The sequence below is a fragment of the Lottia gigantea genome (assembly GCF_000327385.1).
Source record: "Lottia gigantea unplaced genomic scaffold LOTGIsca_17, whole genome shotgun sequence".
NCBI classification, from domain to species: Eukaryota; Metazoa; Mollusca; class Gastropoda; family Lottiidae; genus Lottia; species Lottia gigantea.
Genome location: NW_008708133.1, coordinates 580,573 through 598,410, shown reverse-complemented (window position 1 = coordinate 598,410; position 17,838 = coordinate 580,573). Strand labels below are relative to the sequence as shown.

Genomic DNA, 17,838 nt, shown 5'->3' with positions numbered 1-17,838 from the left:
AATATTTGTCATAACTCCTGCTGGTTTTCTAGCATTAATGAATACATAATCATGATCATCCTGATTTTTTTTAATTCATCCTTCTGCACACCATGGATTATCGATTGAATTATTTGACTTAAATCTTATCATTATTCTAGTTGAACTGTTTAATTATTTTTGTGCTACACAATCATCAAAATGATTAGGTTTTTTCTTTTCTTGCCAATATGGGACAAATCTAAATCATTCACATTTTTGGTCAGCAAAACTTGGATATTAGTAGGAGTGATGGATGAATTCTTTTCTCTTATGCAATAATCTATAAATTCTTAAATTGTATTTATTTATTTTGTTTTAGATCGTCATCGTTTTCATATATTTGGAATATTTGGTGTATGTCTTCTTTTGGTAAATATTCTTAGACACATTAAGATTGGATTTTGTGGAAATCTGTCTGCATCTTTGAATTTTGAAGCTATTTTTTAATATTAATTTTTTTAACTCACGAATTAGTGGGGGCTTAGTATAACACCATCTCCTTGTTGAATTGTGCGGTTGTATTCAGAAAGAAATAAACCATCACCAGTACGAATGTCTTAAAGTATTATTCCCTTTCCTTCTTTTTTTTAATCTTCGTTTCACCCGTGTCGATTTGATCAATTTATTTAGACAAGCGTTCTTTTACTGTTTTCTTATTTCATGGTAGAATTGTTTGATGGTTGATAAGATATCTTTTATGCCCGAACATTTGACTAATTGTTCCATTTCTAAATTATGTCTACGTTTTTCTCTGACTGCGACGTCTTCTGCCTTTTTTAAATTTACCGCTGAGGCTATCCCACTCGCGCCTTTCGCAACTATATCCACAGCCGCTAATCCTCCGAAAATTAAGGGTAGAACGAAAAGGAAACCATCTTTTTTAGCTTGCTTGTCGATTGCCAAAATTGATATCGTCTTGAATTTTACGATTTCTTAAATTGTGAATGATTGATATTGATATATGTATCTTTTTACCGTTAAAAGAAATTGTGTTTGCCCTTTTCAATTGATTCTAATATTTTCGCGACTAAAGTTTCTGGTTTCATTTGTTAAATAGAAATGATTTTTTTTATTCAGTTCTGTTCATCTTTCTATCCATTATATTTATGATAGAAATAATGTCTAAATTATGTCTACGTTTTTCTCTGACTGCTCCGTCTTCTGCCTTTTTTTTAAAATTTACCGCTGAGGCTATCTCACTCGCCCCTTCTGCAACTGTATTCGCAGCCGCAAATCCTCCGAAAATTAAGGGCAGAAGGAAAAGGAAACCACATTGTTTAGCTTGCTTGTCGCTTGTCAAAATTGATATCGTCTAGAATTTTATTATTTTTTCAATTGTTAATAATTAATATTGGTATATGCATCTTTTTACCGTTATAAGAAATTGTGTCTGGTTTCATTTTTTAAAAGAAATGATTTTTTTTATTCAATTCTGTTCATCTTTCTATCCATTATATTTATGATATGACGAGATGCTTCTAGTAATAAACAATACCCGACCATTTCTCCTGCTGCTATATACGGACAGCTGAACACCTGTTCGGAACAAATCTTCTTTGTAGGTGGGGAGAGATTAAAGCAAAATATTGTAAAATTTAAAACAAAATCGACATATTAAATCTGTGGTTGTTTCCAAATAACTCAATCAAAGTTTTATAATTTCTATACAATTCGTTAAATCTAGGTATCTGGATCAATTGTTAACGGTTGGTTAGGATAATTTTCGTTATTCATTCTTACTTTAACTGTTTTTATTTTAGGATCTCCAAAGTTGGCACCGGTTATTTGTAAAAGGTTATTATTATTTTCTTGTGAATCTGGAATATCTTGCGGGTTTTGTAGTGTTGGTCACTTGCCATGTGTAATTCTCACCTGTGATTGTTATCGACCCAATCGTGTTTCTTGTTAAAAATGCTATATCAATATCTTTTGTCAAACTATTAAGTAGTCTTGTTTCTACTTCAATGGTTGAGGTCATTACTGGAAAGTATAATTGAATATTTGTTATTTCTAATTTAGCATTTGAAATGTTTTCTCCAAAAACTATTCTATCATTATGTATTCTCCTTTGAAGATGGAATTTGAAAAGGAGACCAATGTAAACCTTTCTATGTTCAAGTTAACCGAAAAGTGGATAGAAAGGCCAATTAATATAGTTTCCTTAACTGTTAGCATCAACAGTTTGATTATATAAAACTCTTTTTTATATTCTTTATAGACATTGATCAAATTTCTAACGACAGTTCTAACTGTTCCTTCGTTGGCATCACCCACAATGTCCTCTTGATTGTTTTGAATTCCCTTATCTCGCAAATCCGGAACCAACCCTGATGACGTGGTATAATTATTTGGGATAAAGTAGAGTTTTCAACATGGTGTCAGATTTACCTGGGTGTTTAATGGTTTTAATAATATTTGCACTTGATTCTAAAACCATTTCGCTGAATAAAGAGGGGGCATTTTTTTTCTAGTGTAACATTTTTTGTGGAATTCTGTTTTGGTTTTTGATTTTTATATCACAACGGAAAAAGGCGTCAGAAAGAAGAAGTCAATTGTATAAGGAATTGATTTCAAAGGTAACCCTTTCCCGTCGTGTATCAATCACTAAAGTCATAGCACAGTTCCCCTATTGCTGCATCGCACCCCGATCACCCGACACGTGGCAATATGACTTGGTAATGTGTCTTGATTACTCACAGCAATCAGATATATTACACACTCCATACTATGTTAAATCAACCGCCAAAGTCATGCCACTATGCCCCTATTGCTGCATCACACCCCGATCATTTCCGATCGCGATATCGACACGAAACGTGACAATATGACTTAGTAATGTGTCGATATCGCGATCGGAAGTGATATGGTGCGATGCAGCAATAGGGGAATCGTGGCATGACTTTGGCGATTGATTTAACATAGTATGTATGGGGTGTCTGATCGTTCTGAAAATTTCTGTGCGTAATCAAGACACATTACTAAGTCATATTGCCACGTTTCGCGTCTCTATCCATTCCGTGATTTATTGACTGAATAATTTGAGATAAATCTTCGTCGATTAATTCGAATAATGAAAAACAATTTGCGTTCTTTCTAATAAACATAGCATCCATTCCGTAAAAGGATTGGGATTGGTATATACCGTGACAGTTGTGATGTCTTCCTTTCGTGAAGAATATTCTTGTTGAACAGCTTGACTTTTTTGTGTTACACAGTCGTCAAAGACTATTAAGTTCGTTCGGTTGCTGTCAATATTAGAGTGCAGATCATTGGCATTTGTCGTAAGAAACACTTTCATGTCGGTTGGATTGAAAGATGGGTTCTTTTCTTTTATGGAGTTCTCTAAGATATCTTTTATTTCCACTTCTTCTTTGTTGTTTTCATAATATTGAAATATGTCTTGAATAACATGCACCTGAGCATTGGGTTACTAGGAAATATTTCTGAATATTTGTATTTCTTTCCCATTTTTATTTCTATATTTTTATTTCAAAAACAAGAAAGATTCCCTCTTCAGAACGGGTGTTTTTAAAAACTATAGCATTACCCTTTTGTTTGACTTGTTGAACAGCTTGACTTTTTTGTGTTACACAGTCGTCAAAGACTATTAAGTTCGTTCGGTTGCTGTCAATATTAGAGTGCAGATCATTGGCATTTGTAGTAAGAAACACTTTTATGTCGGTTGGATTGAAAGATGGGTTCTTTGCTTTTATGGAGTTCTCTAAGATATCTTTTATTTCCACTTCTTCTTTGTTGTTTTCATAATATTGAAATATGTCTTGAATAACATGCACCTGAGCATTGGGTTACTAGGAAATATTTCTGAATATTTGTATTTCTTTCCCATTTTTATTTCTATATTTTTGTTCCAAAAACAAAAAAGATTCCCTCTTCAGAAAGGGTGTTTTTAAAAACTATAGCATTATCCTTTTGTTTGACTTTCATGTCTCCAGTGTCAGTCTTATCTATCAAATTATTTAATCCTTTGAATGGCATTTAGCAATTGTGAGTACGATATATAGACACAGCTTTATGGAACAACAATCACTGGTTTTTATGCAACGTTTCGACTTGTTTCCCCCGTCGTCCTCAGGCACATAATGAGAAGAAGTGAAGGGCAAACTATATATACATTAATGCTTATTATTAAGAACACACTAGAGATAAATGGTTTATTGATACATTACATTAAATTTTAACAGGTACAATAAGAGGTACATAATTCTTAAAATAACATACAGGCTGATTAAGTAAGATAATTGAAATAAAGTAAATGAATTAAAAAATTAATTGAAGATTAAATAAACAACAGTTACTATTGCTAGTATTGGAGTCTTTTATTAATAGAAATTACATTGTTCCTATAACTAACTATGTTTAAAGTTGGAAATTGTTTATTAAATACATTTATGAATATGAATAATTACAAGTTGATAAGTTTATCACCTCTTATTGTACCTGTTAAAATTTAATGTATTGTATCAATAAACCATTTATCTCTTGTGTGTTCTTAATAATAAGCATTAATGTATATATAGTTTGCCCTTCACTTCTTCTCATTATGTGCCTGAGGACGACGGGGGAAACACGTCGAAACGTTGCATAAAAACTTTAACTAGTGATTGTTGTTCCATAAAGCTGTGTCTATATATTTAATCCTTGTTTAACAGTTTTTTTGTTTCTTCACTAAATCGTTTTCCAAATTCTTTTACTGTCCCTAATATTTCTGCTACTCCTGAACCTCGTGCTTCTTTTTCCATTGCCAAATTATGTCTACGATCCTCAGCGTTTTGAGCATCAGCTGCTTTCTTTGCGTTGGCAGATTTGACTGCAGCAGATACTGCAGCAGCTACCGCGGCTGCATCAACCGCTGCAATACCTCCAAATATCTAAAGTAGGAGAGGTAAAAATTCACCTTCCTTTGCGTTTGTGTCAATTCTTTCTAAGTCTATTTTCATCTCTGATTTTACAATATTGATATTTATCAATAACCTTTTGAGATATGCTAATCTTTTTACCATTGTAAGTTATTATAGTTGGTGATCCTGTTTCGATAGCTTCTATCTTTTTCTTGACTAAAGTTTCTGGTTTCATTTATGAGGTGTATGTTTTATTCAATTCTTATCATCCTTTTATCTGCTATTTTAATTAAATCTTTTGCTTCTTCCAATGATAAACAGTAACCTGTTACTTCTCGTGTTTTTTCAATATAGATACTTATATTTACTCCTGTTTTGAAAAGATCTTCTTGATAAGCTGATGGATCAAAACAGAAGATTGGGTGATTAATTGCAAAATGTACATATTCAAACTGAGGTCGATTTTCAAATATTTCACACATATTTTTTAGTTTCTATACAATTCATTATAATCTTTCCTGAATGGATTAATTGTAAAAGCTTGGTTAGGATAATTATCGTTGTCCAATCTTACTTGAACTTTATGGACTATAGGATCTTGCTCTTGGTTCTTTGCTACCCTAAAGATATTATTGTTATTCGTCTGAGAGTCTGGCAAGTTCTTGAAACCAACCATGAAATAGCTTGCTGGTTTAATAGTATTGGTGATTGGCCAAGTAGTGGATTCTCCAGTTAAAGTCATGCTACCTAACGTGTTACGACGAAGAAAATCTATTTCAGTATCTTTAGTCAATATGTTGAATATTCTCGTTTCTACATCGATTGAAGAAGTTATTACCGGTATATAAAGTTGGAGATTCCTTATTTCTAATTTGCATTTGAAGTATTCTCTCAAAAGAATATCTCATCATCACCGATAACTCTTTGTAGATGAATTTTATATGGTAATCCTAGGGAAACTTTTCTGTGTTCCAACAGACCAAATAAAGGATATAAATTCCAATTTACGTAATTACCCCAAAAACCATTCTCAATAGTACTTCATCTGAAGAAATTTGAAACATTTCTTACCGGCTTTTTTAAAACACTTCCATCACCAACACCAGGTATCCATCCAGAAAATGAATCGAAGTTTTTGGGATATAGAACTGTTTTCAACATTGTATCAAATTCACCAGGGTGTTTAATGGTTTCTATAGGATTTGAGTCAGCTTTCGATAAATAAAGTTGGGAAGAAATTGTTTTTTAATGTTGTGTTGGTTTATGGAACTCGGTTCTGATTGGGAGTTCCGTCTTTGATTTTAAAATCACATCTGAAATAAGCATCAGAAAGAAACAACCAATTCGATAATGAATTAATTCAGTTGCGATTTAGAACCAACAGTGGGTAAGGTAATTATATAATCCTTTTTTTTTCTTATTAAATGAATATTGAATTGGATCATATAATTGAAAGATTGGATCTAATCTGTAATTTTTATTTGCCATTTTTTAGGTTTAAAATTTGAATAGAAATTATCCTATAACTTTAAAACCTTTTCCTTGTTTTTCTAAAGCTCGTTTTTCTTCTTTTTCTAAAGCTCGTTTTTCTATTCTCCTGTTTCATAGTTCTCGTATTTGCTGTAATTCTTTCAAATCGTCGGACTTTTTCACTGCATCGTTTATACAAATTCCTGCTTTTGCAACAGAACCTAGATCTTGCGCTCCACAAGAAATAAGTGATTTGTTGTTTCAAACAAAGTTGGATACTTTTGGAATTAGAGAAGATAGAGCTGAAAAGAAACCGTCGCCTGAATAATCCGTTTTGAATTTGCCTTGTTCGTGCTTTAAAATTAAACTCATCCTATTTTAATTAGGTTATTTTAATGGATAATAAAGGATTCTGATTCAGCGGTAGTGGTGTTTCGCACTACTCGCTACATACCGGATATTGTTACAATTATAGACGATTCTATGAATAGTACACATCTCGGTAGGTAAAAACATCAGTACATCAGTAAACATGTCAAAGAACTGGTCGTGTGTACTGACGTATTGACGTGTGACGAAGACTAGTTCTTCGACGTGTTTACTGACGTACTGATGTTTTTACTTACTGAGGTGTGATTTAAAATCGACCTAAACGTTTAAAGGCATGTTAAACCTTTCTGGAACACCTTATCCCAGTTTGCGATTGAGTCTGTCAAGCAAGCAATTGTTTTGGGAGAGTTCACGTAGTCTGTACTCTTCTTGTGGACCGACGTGTAATAAAGACATGGTAATGATGTATTAACGAATGTTAAATCTTTCTGGATCAGCAGCTATTTTCTATTCTTGACTGACGGAATTTTTTTTTTGGAACACCTGAGGCCACTTTATGATAGAATAATCATTTTTTTTAAAAAGAGATTTCACATAGTTTATATTGTTATTGTTAACTTTTCCGGTGGACTGCGATTGATAAAGACTATTTTGTTTTGACGCAGCTACAACTTTTTCACTGGATCCACTCCGTGCTTTCTTGATAAACCCAATCATTGAGAAAATATTCTTTTTTTCTTTAATTAGTAATAGTTCTTAAATGTGTACACGGCACTAATTGAATTGAAATGATTGTAAAGAATGACGATTTGATTTGCAAGTATTTTGACATTTCGTTTTTTGATGTGGTAGTTTTTATAAACATAAGTTATAAGGTTAAGGTAACTAATTGACAATTTTCAATGAAAATCTAATTATACACATTTTCAATCAGTGTCATCTTTTAGTTTGATATGTTAGAAATAATATACATGTATATCAATATGGTAATATTTGATACATGAATATTATAATAATAAATATTAAACTAGGCTTAGGTGGGCCTACTTAGTTACTGTCAGACCAAAATTGACTATTTCGCCAATTAAGTTTTTGAAGAATTTAAATATCATTTGAGTGGAAGATTGTCTATGGTGAATGAAAAGAAATAAAAACATTATTTGGAAAAATGATTTTGCAGAGGGTAATTTTTTCTGTCAAAAATATGGGTCTTCTCACACGAAAATTTCAGACTGAGAAAGAAAACTAACAAAATTATTCTTAATACGATTATGAATCTATGAGGTACCAATGCATGATTCCATGAAACATTTTTTCAAGATTTTACAAAAAAAGGATAGGCATAGCTCTAGTCTAGGCTTAGGGCCCTGATAATGTTTCCAGGTCTTACAGTTCCTATGGGTCCAGGGTTCAATCCTACATAGGTCGAGATAGTACAGATTTTTCTACTCTGTTTTCCCCCGTCAGTGATACAGGTAAGAGGGGCTGACATGGGAAAAGCGTCAAGTCCTTCGGATGAGACAATAAATTGAGGCCCTGTGAGATACAGGCTGTGCACCTTAAAGACCCCTTAAAGACGTAAAACTGCATTCATTTTATTTCATTTAGTAGAGGAGCTAGGTCACATTAATTTTGCCACAATTTTTTTGTAATTCTTAGACACTAGTCAGGGGTGATATGAATTTTTCAAGTTTAATTTAACTTTGATGTAGGCCTACAACTCTCTCTTCGCTCATTTTGTACAGCAACCTTAATAATGTCCAAAATAATTGCTTAAGAAAGTCAGACCCGTTGCTCTCCTCCATTAAGAACCCCTGTTGAAGTGTCATTTTTGTCTAGTTGGATGACTTAAACCATGAATGACGAAGGGTGCAAACCTACTTGCGTTTGTGGAGAAGAAGGGCCACATCTGGTCATGAGGAAATGTCAAGTTAATTCAACTTCAGCATACAACTTGTATCTAATATCTAATAATACTTGTATTTATTGATAAAACTCTATTCTAAAAATAACTTATTACTATATATTTGTGTAAATGATTTATTATTATTAGTAAGGTATTTCTTTTGATGTGCATGGTGTTTTTTTTTTACCAATGTACAAAATTGAAAACATAGCTAGGAATATTACTGAATATTAACTGGAATCTTAAAACAAAAGTAACTGATAGTGATCATGCATATCTACAGGAGTACAAGGCTATCTGTAACAATCATCTTCTTGATCACATTGTCAGTTTTTATTAACTGACAATATAAAAGCATCAATTTATTCAAAATATAATACAAAAGTCACAATAAATAATAATACACTATAACAAGAATAATATATTTGCCTCGAGGCCTGTGTGTAGTTAGAAGGTGGCCATTGACCATTGCTCATGTTTATATGTATATATGTGGTAAAAATCATTAATATTAGTACTAATTTTTTTCCAGATTTCATTAAAATATCAGTAAAATTCGATTTATAGACAAAGGAACGAAGACGTTAGTGTCAGATATTGCCAATTTTGGTTCTTGCATAAGTCCAAACGACTATTGTCTTAGCAAAGTAAAAACATTTTTGAATTTTTTCTATTATTTTTATGAGAGTTGGAATAGCATCCTCAAAATAGTATTGTTAATCTTAAAATGTCTTTGCTTTCATAAAAATATAATGAACCTTTAAGGGGCATTCCCCAATCCCCCTAACGCTGTGCCTATATGATCTGTACCCAAATGAACGTGTTCCTAAAAGTATTGTCCCTAAAGTACTGTGTTTAACTGTCTTGTGCTTCAAGTATGTGTGCCTTAATGACAGTGAACTCAATTTTTAGTCAAAATTTGTGATTGGTTGAAATATCTAGGAGGCAAATGAATGTGCTTCTTTTCAATCTAAACTTACAAAAAGATATATTTTTCTCAACATAATCATAAAGACATTCTAAGACTAACAGTAGGCCTACTATTTTGAATCTGATACTACAATTCACTTAAAAAAAATTTTTTTTCTTAGACGGTTAGCATGTCTGTTTGTGTCAAAAGTATCTATTATGTGTGGAAAATTCTTTATTCCATTGCAATAATATTGAAAGAATACTTAGCCCTTTTCTAAATTATTTTCTAAATTATTTTCAATTAATTTTCCAAAAATATTCCCCCTAAGACCCAAGGCTAGATGGACCTGGCCTGAGTTTTCACAATCATAGAATATAAATTATTAAAAAAGCAGTATTGATTTCTGTTTTTTAAAAAATAAATATTCAGGATTTCCTGAAACGTCAAAAATACTCAGTACTAATATTTTACATATAGTCGGAACTTGAAAGCGATGATCGCACAAAGTCGCACAAAGTCACACAAAAAAAATCATAATTTCGACTAACATAACAACGTGCATCATGATGATCAATATTAAAACTTCTTAAAAATATTACTATTTGAATTAATTAGGAAAATGTTCATTCATTCAGTTCTATGCATCGACGTATTGACGTGTCTGACGTGTGTGACGTATATACTGGCGTGTTTACTGACATACTGACGTGTGACGGATACCTTACTTACTTAGTTTCATACATTTTCCTTTTAAAAGTTTAAATGAAACAATGACATGTGTTTTTTTTTCAAATGTGGTAGGCCAAATTTCACTCCAGATTAAGATTCCCATTACTGATATACCTACAAAAGAAAGAAAACAATACGCTTAGCTCAACAATTTCATTTGGAAATCAAAGTAAAAGCTTACTTACTTAGTTTCATACATTTTCCTTTTAAAAGTTTAAATGAAACAATGACATGTGTTTTTTTTTCAAATGTGGTAGGACAAATTTCACTCCAGATTAAGATTCCCATTACTGATATACCTACAAAAGAAAGAAAACAATACGCTTAGCTCAACAATTTCATTTGGAAATCAAAGTAAAAGCTCAGAATATAATGTTTTCAGTCACTTCACATAGAAATTATGAAAGCCGGGTCAGGACTTCCAACTTCCGATTTTCAAGGTTTTTTTTTCACTTCCGACTTCCGAATTCCAATTTTTTTTTTCACTTCCGACTTCCGATGTTTTTTTCACTTCGGGAGTTATTGCCCTTTGATGGCTATTTCGTAGATAAAGGGAACATTCTCTTCATTATCACAATACTGGTAAAATTGCCAGTAAAACGGCACATTAATCAATTTTCATGTAAGTTTGGATGGTGATATTGATATCCTGTCTTTCATCAAAAGAAACATGAAGGATCAACATCTACCAACTGCCGTAACATATCTCTCTACCTCAGCCTCAAGCCAGTGGCAGACTGGTGTTAAGAAATGTTTATGTTATAGTCCCATAAAAAAGATTTACAGCAAAAGAACTTTTATTTACTGTTCAGTGAGCATTTGTTTGTATTTTATTATTATTCATGTTAGATTGATGCTAACCCATAATTCCAACTGGAAAAAATAAAAAAGGCAAATGATGCTCAAATCAAAGCAGTGCTATTATTTTAAAGTTGTTCAACACGTAGATTTTCTCTCGAGATTTTCGAGATACATATAATTTCATTTGTTTAAATTAAACTTTTGTTTCTTTCAAATATATTGCTTTATATTACGCATTATTTCTACATAAAACGAGACAGTCTGGTCGGTATTTCTGGGTAAATGTATGTATGTAAGTAATAATTTGACCAGTTCCAGAAAGTCTCCAGAGCATCCGAATCGATCATGTTGTGCACATTGGTTGTGGCAGGCTATTACGTCTTCTAGATCAATTTGTACACCATAGTTATGGGTATCATTTACTTCTGGGTTGTAGAACATAAAATCAGGTTTTCCACTGTCACCTTCAGCATTCCTTTTAGTATTTATTACGTGTAAATTCCACTGGGTGGCAAGCATGTGTATTTCTGCTTGCAGTAAATGCTTAAAGCAAAACCGTAAACATGCTGTGTGTAAGAAATGATCCTCATGCATGATTCCAGAATCTCACACGTCTTTGAAGAAGGCTATCCACAAGTCTGTGCCTTGTTTTCTTAAGATAGACCACCAGGCCTCAATTCGTTGATTTGCTGTACTTTTACCTTGGCGGAAACATCTGATGCCAGACAATTCATCGTCAGAACTTCTCCTAAAAAATGGTCGCAGGCATCTTATTAGGGAGTTTTCTGTACCCGGATCGCATCTAACAACCGTTGGAACGTAACCTATTTCTTTGACACACGCTAGGTAGTAAGACGCTACTACTGCAGGGTCGTTGTTGGTGTAACTAACTTCAAGCCAGAGGACTTTCCGGCTATAACTATAGCTCTATAGCAAATCCGAAAGGTTTTAACTTATCATATCCAACGATATGCCATGATATAAAGTTAGGACCAGGTGACGAGTATTTTCTTCTAATTAAACGATGAGCGTTTCTCCTTTCAATTCCTGAAGGATCCAACAGGCGAAGAATGTCAAGAATAGTATCTCTCTTAGCAGTTAACCCGTGGATTCAGGTTATTTTTCTCCACATACATTTGTATCCGAGAGAACTTCCACTCCCATTCAATTCTTTCTTCACGGCGTGGACAACATCTTTTAAAGGACTGGCTTCACAAATATGTTTTCTAGACCCAAAGTTCTGAGTATCCGCATCAGGTGTTTCACGCTTAATTGTATACCGTGGTGAAGTAAAAGCGTTTTTGAAATTTCTTGATAGGAAAAGTTCTTTGTAAAATATACACCAATGAGCTCCTCTCTGGAAAGACTTTCTAGTTGTACAGGGTTATTACTTGGCAAGGTCTCCAAGGGAACGTAAAGTTATACCTAGAGAAAAAGGATACAAAGACATCAAATAATATTGTACACGATTGTAATGATATGATAAGCATAATCACAGCATGATAGCTTTAAGTGAGAAATTAGACCCTCTATTGTTCGTTTGCCAGCAGCCCAACAAATCCGAAAAGAGTAAGCATGGTCTGTTTCGCACGCGACACCCGCCACTACTATAAAGGTCAAAATCATGAGTTCATGCCTGACTAAACAAATCTGCCAAAATGCAAGAAGCAGATTTGGAGTTCTCCGTAACGACCATAAAATTTTCTACAAGAAATTTCAAGTTTTTGTGTCAAGTAACCCTGTTTCAGTAATATCACGGTTAATATTCGACCTCTTGCCAGAAAGTCCTTATAAAGAGAACAAGCTCTAGCATAGCGGACCAGTTGTGAAACTCTGTTATCCTGAGTTGAATCATACCTTAATTTGAACATGTCTAAGGACTCTTAGATATAAATTAAACCAAATTTTATTGAGATCAGATGACAACTGTGACTTCTATCAATTAACATAATATCCATGTATCAAGGGTTGAAACTCCTCATCTTTTGTCACAAAAGTGAACTGTTAATTGTGCCGACAATATATGCCCCAATTAGAAAGTGGGCTTTATATTAAAAAGAACTCAAAACATTGGATATGATCACAAAAGCGTAGGCTTTATTACCAGCTCGCTGGCGGAAAAAACTTGGAAATCGGAAGTTGGAAGTGAAAAAAAAAAACTTGGAAGTCGGAAGTTGGAAGTCCTGACCCGGCTTTCGTAAGAAATAGATCTAGTTTGATGTAAGCCTAGTTAAAAAAAAAAACAGTTCATGTCATTTGTCTAGTAGATCTATTTGATATATTTTATTACATATAAAGAAATATAAGATTTCAAGACAGTAGACCCATGCACATTTGAACTGAACATTCAAAACTTGATCTTCACTCCGGGAATTTCAAATAAAATACACATCTGATGCGATTTCTTACACAAAAAAACGGTCATAAAGGCAGAAATACAAATAAACAGCCGCCATTTTGATTGTTTTTGTTTCTAAACAGTCTTTCATACTCAAACAAACAATTTCAGCGGCATAATTTTATCCTCCATATGACGTAACGTAACGCTAAAAAAAAATTCATTACCTGACGCTGCATCTTCAAAAAACCACAAAAATATCCAAACACTTCTATGATAACGAATTTCGTTGACGGAAATGAGAGAACAGGGTGTTTACGACAGTTAAGTGTCGACTGGAGCATTTGTATCAGCGATTGGATTAAAAGGAGGATTTGTATTCAGTAGAATAACGTGTCGACTTTTGTCGACGCTTGACCGGTTAGCAATTTTGACGTCTGTCGCCAAACTCGACGCGTGACCGGTTAAGGGTTAGACTATTACACTCGTGTCATCACCAATTTCTGAAAGGAATTCATCTATTTGCACACATACATCCATTTGTTCCATATTAAAACGAAGCAAAATGAAGATTTTTGAATATCTCCTGAGCCAAAATAAGTGGAGTGTGGAATTTTATTGAAGACATTTTTGTTTGAATTTTTAGACGCCCACATGAAAGCAGGGGCGTATATTGCCATCATCCATGTCCGTCCGTCCGCCGGTTCCTCCACAATTGCTCGTAAACAATCTACAAGACACAATTCTTGACGGATTTTGACAAAACTTGGTGTGAGTGTCCGTAATCACCCAAGGATAAACCCCATAGAAAATCAGAAAAATCAAAAATATTAAGTATGAGTTATTGCCCTTGTTCTTGAAAACGCGTTCAATTATTAGCTCGTAAAAACTCTACAAGACACAATTCTTGACGGATTTTGACGAAACGTGGTGTGAGTGTTTGTTATCACCAGAGGATAAATCCAATTGGAAATCGAAAAATATTTAATAAGAGTTATTGTCCCTGAGAACGCGTTCAGATTTTGACGCAATTTGGTGTGAGTGTTAACACCCAAGTATGAACCCTATCAAAAATAAAAAAAATCGAAAAATGTTTCATAAAAGTTAATGACCTCATTCTTGAAAACACTTTAACACTATAAGGCAGGATTCTTGCCGAATTGGCAAAACTTTATATTATTATTCAGTACCGCGCTGATGGTTGAATATTTGCCTTCTAGAGTTTTCAATAGCTAAAAATTGAACATGTTTTCAAGAACAAGGGCAATAACTCATGCTAAATATTATATAGTATCGCACCAAAGAGTTCAAATGAAATGTATGATTGAAGGTTTAATATTTCATACTGGTGATTTTTACTGTACTGCCAAATATTTTTATTCAAACTCAAAGCTGCCAGTGAGCGTATATTACCTTGCCTGGCGAGCTATCTTTTTTTAAATTTTCCTCTTGGGTTGAATATCTGGGTTCCATTCCTTATATCTATATCTTGCAGAAACTCCTGTCACAGCTATTTTCTAGTTCACAACAAGTCTTTCTCGCATTGTTTATATTCTGGATATTTTTTTAAAAATAATGGTATATTATTCCTGCGACACGGTGAACACATTCTTTCCACTGTCACTAAAATACATGTACATGTCAATATTGAGATAAAACGAATACATCCAAGTGGCTTTTTTTTTAGTTTGTAATAAGAAATTGTCATATTAACATTGGGTTTAATGTGACGAGGTTATAACTTCAATCTAGTAAACCCACCAGGTATTAAGAGCCTTTTTACGAATATCTGTCATATTAAACACTAACATAGTATAGTCTGTAGGACAACTACCCGTTGAACATGTCATGGTTTATGTGGTCTCTGATCGTTATAGTTTTCCCAATGTATTTTTATACGCCCACATGGAAATGGCTACAGCTTTCATCTGATCTGGATGAAACTTGGTATGCATGTATATATTGATGAGATCTCGGTCACGTTCGAAATTGGTAATAATCGGATGAACGGTTTCAGAGTTATTGCCCTTAGTAAAAACACGTTAAATTTGGCTTGTATGCATGCTAAAGTTTAAAAATTTTTATCCGATCTTGATGAAACTTAGTATGCTTGTAGATATTGATAAGACTCAGTCAAATTCGAAATTGGTAATAATCGGATGAGCGATGAGTTATTGCCCTTGACCTAGTAAAAATGTGTTAAATTTGCCTTGTATGCCCGATGAAGGCTACAAATTTGATCACATCTTGATGAAACTTAGTATGCATGTATAAAATGATGAGATCTCGATCAAGTTTGAAATTAGTAATAATCGGATGAACTATTTCAGGGTTACTGCCCTTGACTTAGTAAAAGACACGTCAAATTTGGCTTGTAGGCATTCTATGGACTACAGTTTTTATCAGATCTTAATGAAACTTGAAAATATATTGATGAGATCTCGGTCAAGTTTGAATATGGTCTTAATCGGATAAACGTTTTTGGAGTTATTGCCTTTGACTTAATAAAAAACGCATCAAATTTGGCTTGTAGTCATGATACAGTTTTTATCTGATCTCGATGTAACTTGGTATGCATGTATATATTGATGATCTCAGTGAAGTTCGAAGTTGATAACAATCGGATGAACTCTTTTGGAGCTATTGTCCTTGAATTTTTTCATTGTGCCTAATTTGGCTTGTAAGCCTGATAGAGACTACATTTTTTATCCCATCTTGATGAAACTTGATAGTAACTATCGTATGATTGGTTTCACATAACAAACCAATACAGACTTTGTCATCATTTCTGACAGCTGGTATAGTGGGCGTATGTTACCTTGCTGGCAAGCTATCTTCATTTTAACCTGCATTTCATGTGCAGTTTTTATGTCAAATTCTACATTGATTCATTTTTTCCGATTCCGGTTCTATAATCGATGAGTGCCGCTATCGGACTTTGACTGTGAATGCCATTCATTTTCATGAACAAGCATAGATTTGGTGAGAAAATGTAATCAGTTTACAAATGCGATCACTTTTTTATCTTGAAGCTTACAGTCTTGTTATGCTACGCCATAATGACCACGTCAGAAAAGGTTAACGGAATATTGACGATTTACCTCCCTCGTTGAAAGGTGTGTGGTGTGTCGACAGTGACACGTCAATTAGAACGACCTTCTCAACAAGAACGGCGTGCAGCAAATAAGGTCATCATGCTTTATCAACAGTCCCATCAAACTTCCTTATACCAACAGCAGCATCAGTGAGGGGACACCGTTACATTGTTACATATGTTAAAATGTAGACTAAAAAAATATAAGAAAAAAAAGATACAAAATTGTAATCTAATTTTAATTAGTATTTAACAACTTAGAATCGACCCATACGTGGTACAAAGCTAATAATGGCTGCCAAAAAAATATATTCGCAAAAAGTCGAGGGAATTTACAGCTCTGTGCATCATTTTCAAAATAAGCATTCCTTGTTGGGAACGGAGTTGAATTCTGTCTTTTGCTATCTATTCAATTATGCTTATATAAGTTGTACATGTACTTATTTTCTATCAGATTAATGGCTTTCAAAGTGGCCATCGTCGGTGTTGGGTGTCGTTTCCCAGGAGCAGATGACATCGACCAATTTTGGAAAGTTCTCAAAAATGGTGAAAATCATGTGATTGAAGTGCCAAAAAATCGCTGGAATCTTGATGCATTTTACCACGAAGATGCCGGAAAACCAGGGAAAACCAATGCTCGAAAAGCAGGTTTTGTTCAAGGGTGAGTTTTTAAAGTTCTCCAAAAGACAAAATGTTAAATTGTTTTATTTCTTTTCACAAATTGACCAGTTGAAGCTGAAGAAAGAATTTCTTCTTCTACGAATGTGAGTATATGGGTTCATAGATTGGTCGCATTTTTCCACATTTCATTTCATTTCATGGGAAAATGCAACCAATCTATGAACTCCCAAAAAACAAGACGTAAATTCCCTACATTACATAAATTCTTACACTTAAAAAAGACCCAAATTCCCTACATTTCATAAAACACCCTACATTTCATAAAATTCTTACACCAAAAAACACCTTCAATCAATTTCCTACATTCCATCAAAAAAAGCATATTAAAAATACCCTTATATAAAATAACATCTGGTTTTAAAATAATGTAGAAGGGAGATAACTCTTTTTTGGAAAATTTCTACTCAATTTTTAAACCTTAAAAATGGCAAATAAAATACTAGATCCAATCTTTAGATTATACGATCCGATTCGTTATTCATTTAACAAGAAAAAAGAGGATTATATGATCATCTCACCGACTGTTGGTTCTAAATCCCAATTGAATGATGGTGGTAGAATTACCTTCGAAATAAATTCATTATCAAATTGGTTACTTCTTTCCGATGCTTATTTCAGATGTGATTTCAAAATTAAAGATGGAACTCAGAATCAAGTTCCACAAACTAATACAACATTATACAGACACAGCTTTAT

General features: G+C 33.4%; 3 protein-coding genes across 3 annotated transcripts in view; 1 reads left to right on the top strand and 2 right to left on the bottom strand.

Annotated features, from left to right (window-relative positions):
• Positions 1-4,673: 4,673 nt before the first annotated feature.
• Positions 4,674-5,622, bottom strand: LOTGIDRAFT_158414 (hypothetical protein; the record flags this gene model as incomplete). Its single annotated transcript, XM_009051570.1, has 2 exons — positions 4,674-4,910; positions 5,455-5,622. The coding sequence occupies 2 exons, from the start codon at positions 5,620-5,622 to the stop codon at positions 4,674-4,676; spliced, it is 405 nt and encodes a 134-aa protein (XP_009049818.1).
• A 4,259-nt stretch (positions 5,623-9,881) lies between these two features.
• LOTGIDRAFT_158413 (hypothetical protein) lies at positions 9,882-15,217 on the bottom strand (the record flags this gene model as incomplete). The annotated part of the gene is made up of 5 exons (XM_009051569.1): positions 9,882-9,934; positions 10,229-10,342; positions 10,414-10,527; positions 11,731-11,777; positions 15,129-15,217. 5 exons carry the CDS (start codon positions 15,215-15,217, stop codon positions 9,882-9,884), a joined length of 417 nt encoding a protein of 138 aa, XP_009049817.1.
• A 1,702-nt stretch (positions 15,218-16,919) lies between these two features.
• Positions 16,920-17,838, top strand: part of LOTGIDRAFT_158412 (hypothetical protein) — a gene marked incomplete at both ends in the record, with an annotated part of 1,611 nt that continues 692 nt past the window's right edge. The window contains one exon of the mRNA XM_009051568.1: positions 16,920-17,122. Within this exon, the coding sequence (XP_009049816.1) occupies positions 16,920-17,122 (203 nt within the window). The remainder of the gene's footprint in view (positions 17,123-17,838) is intronic.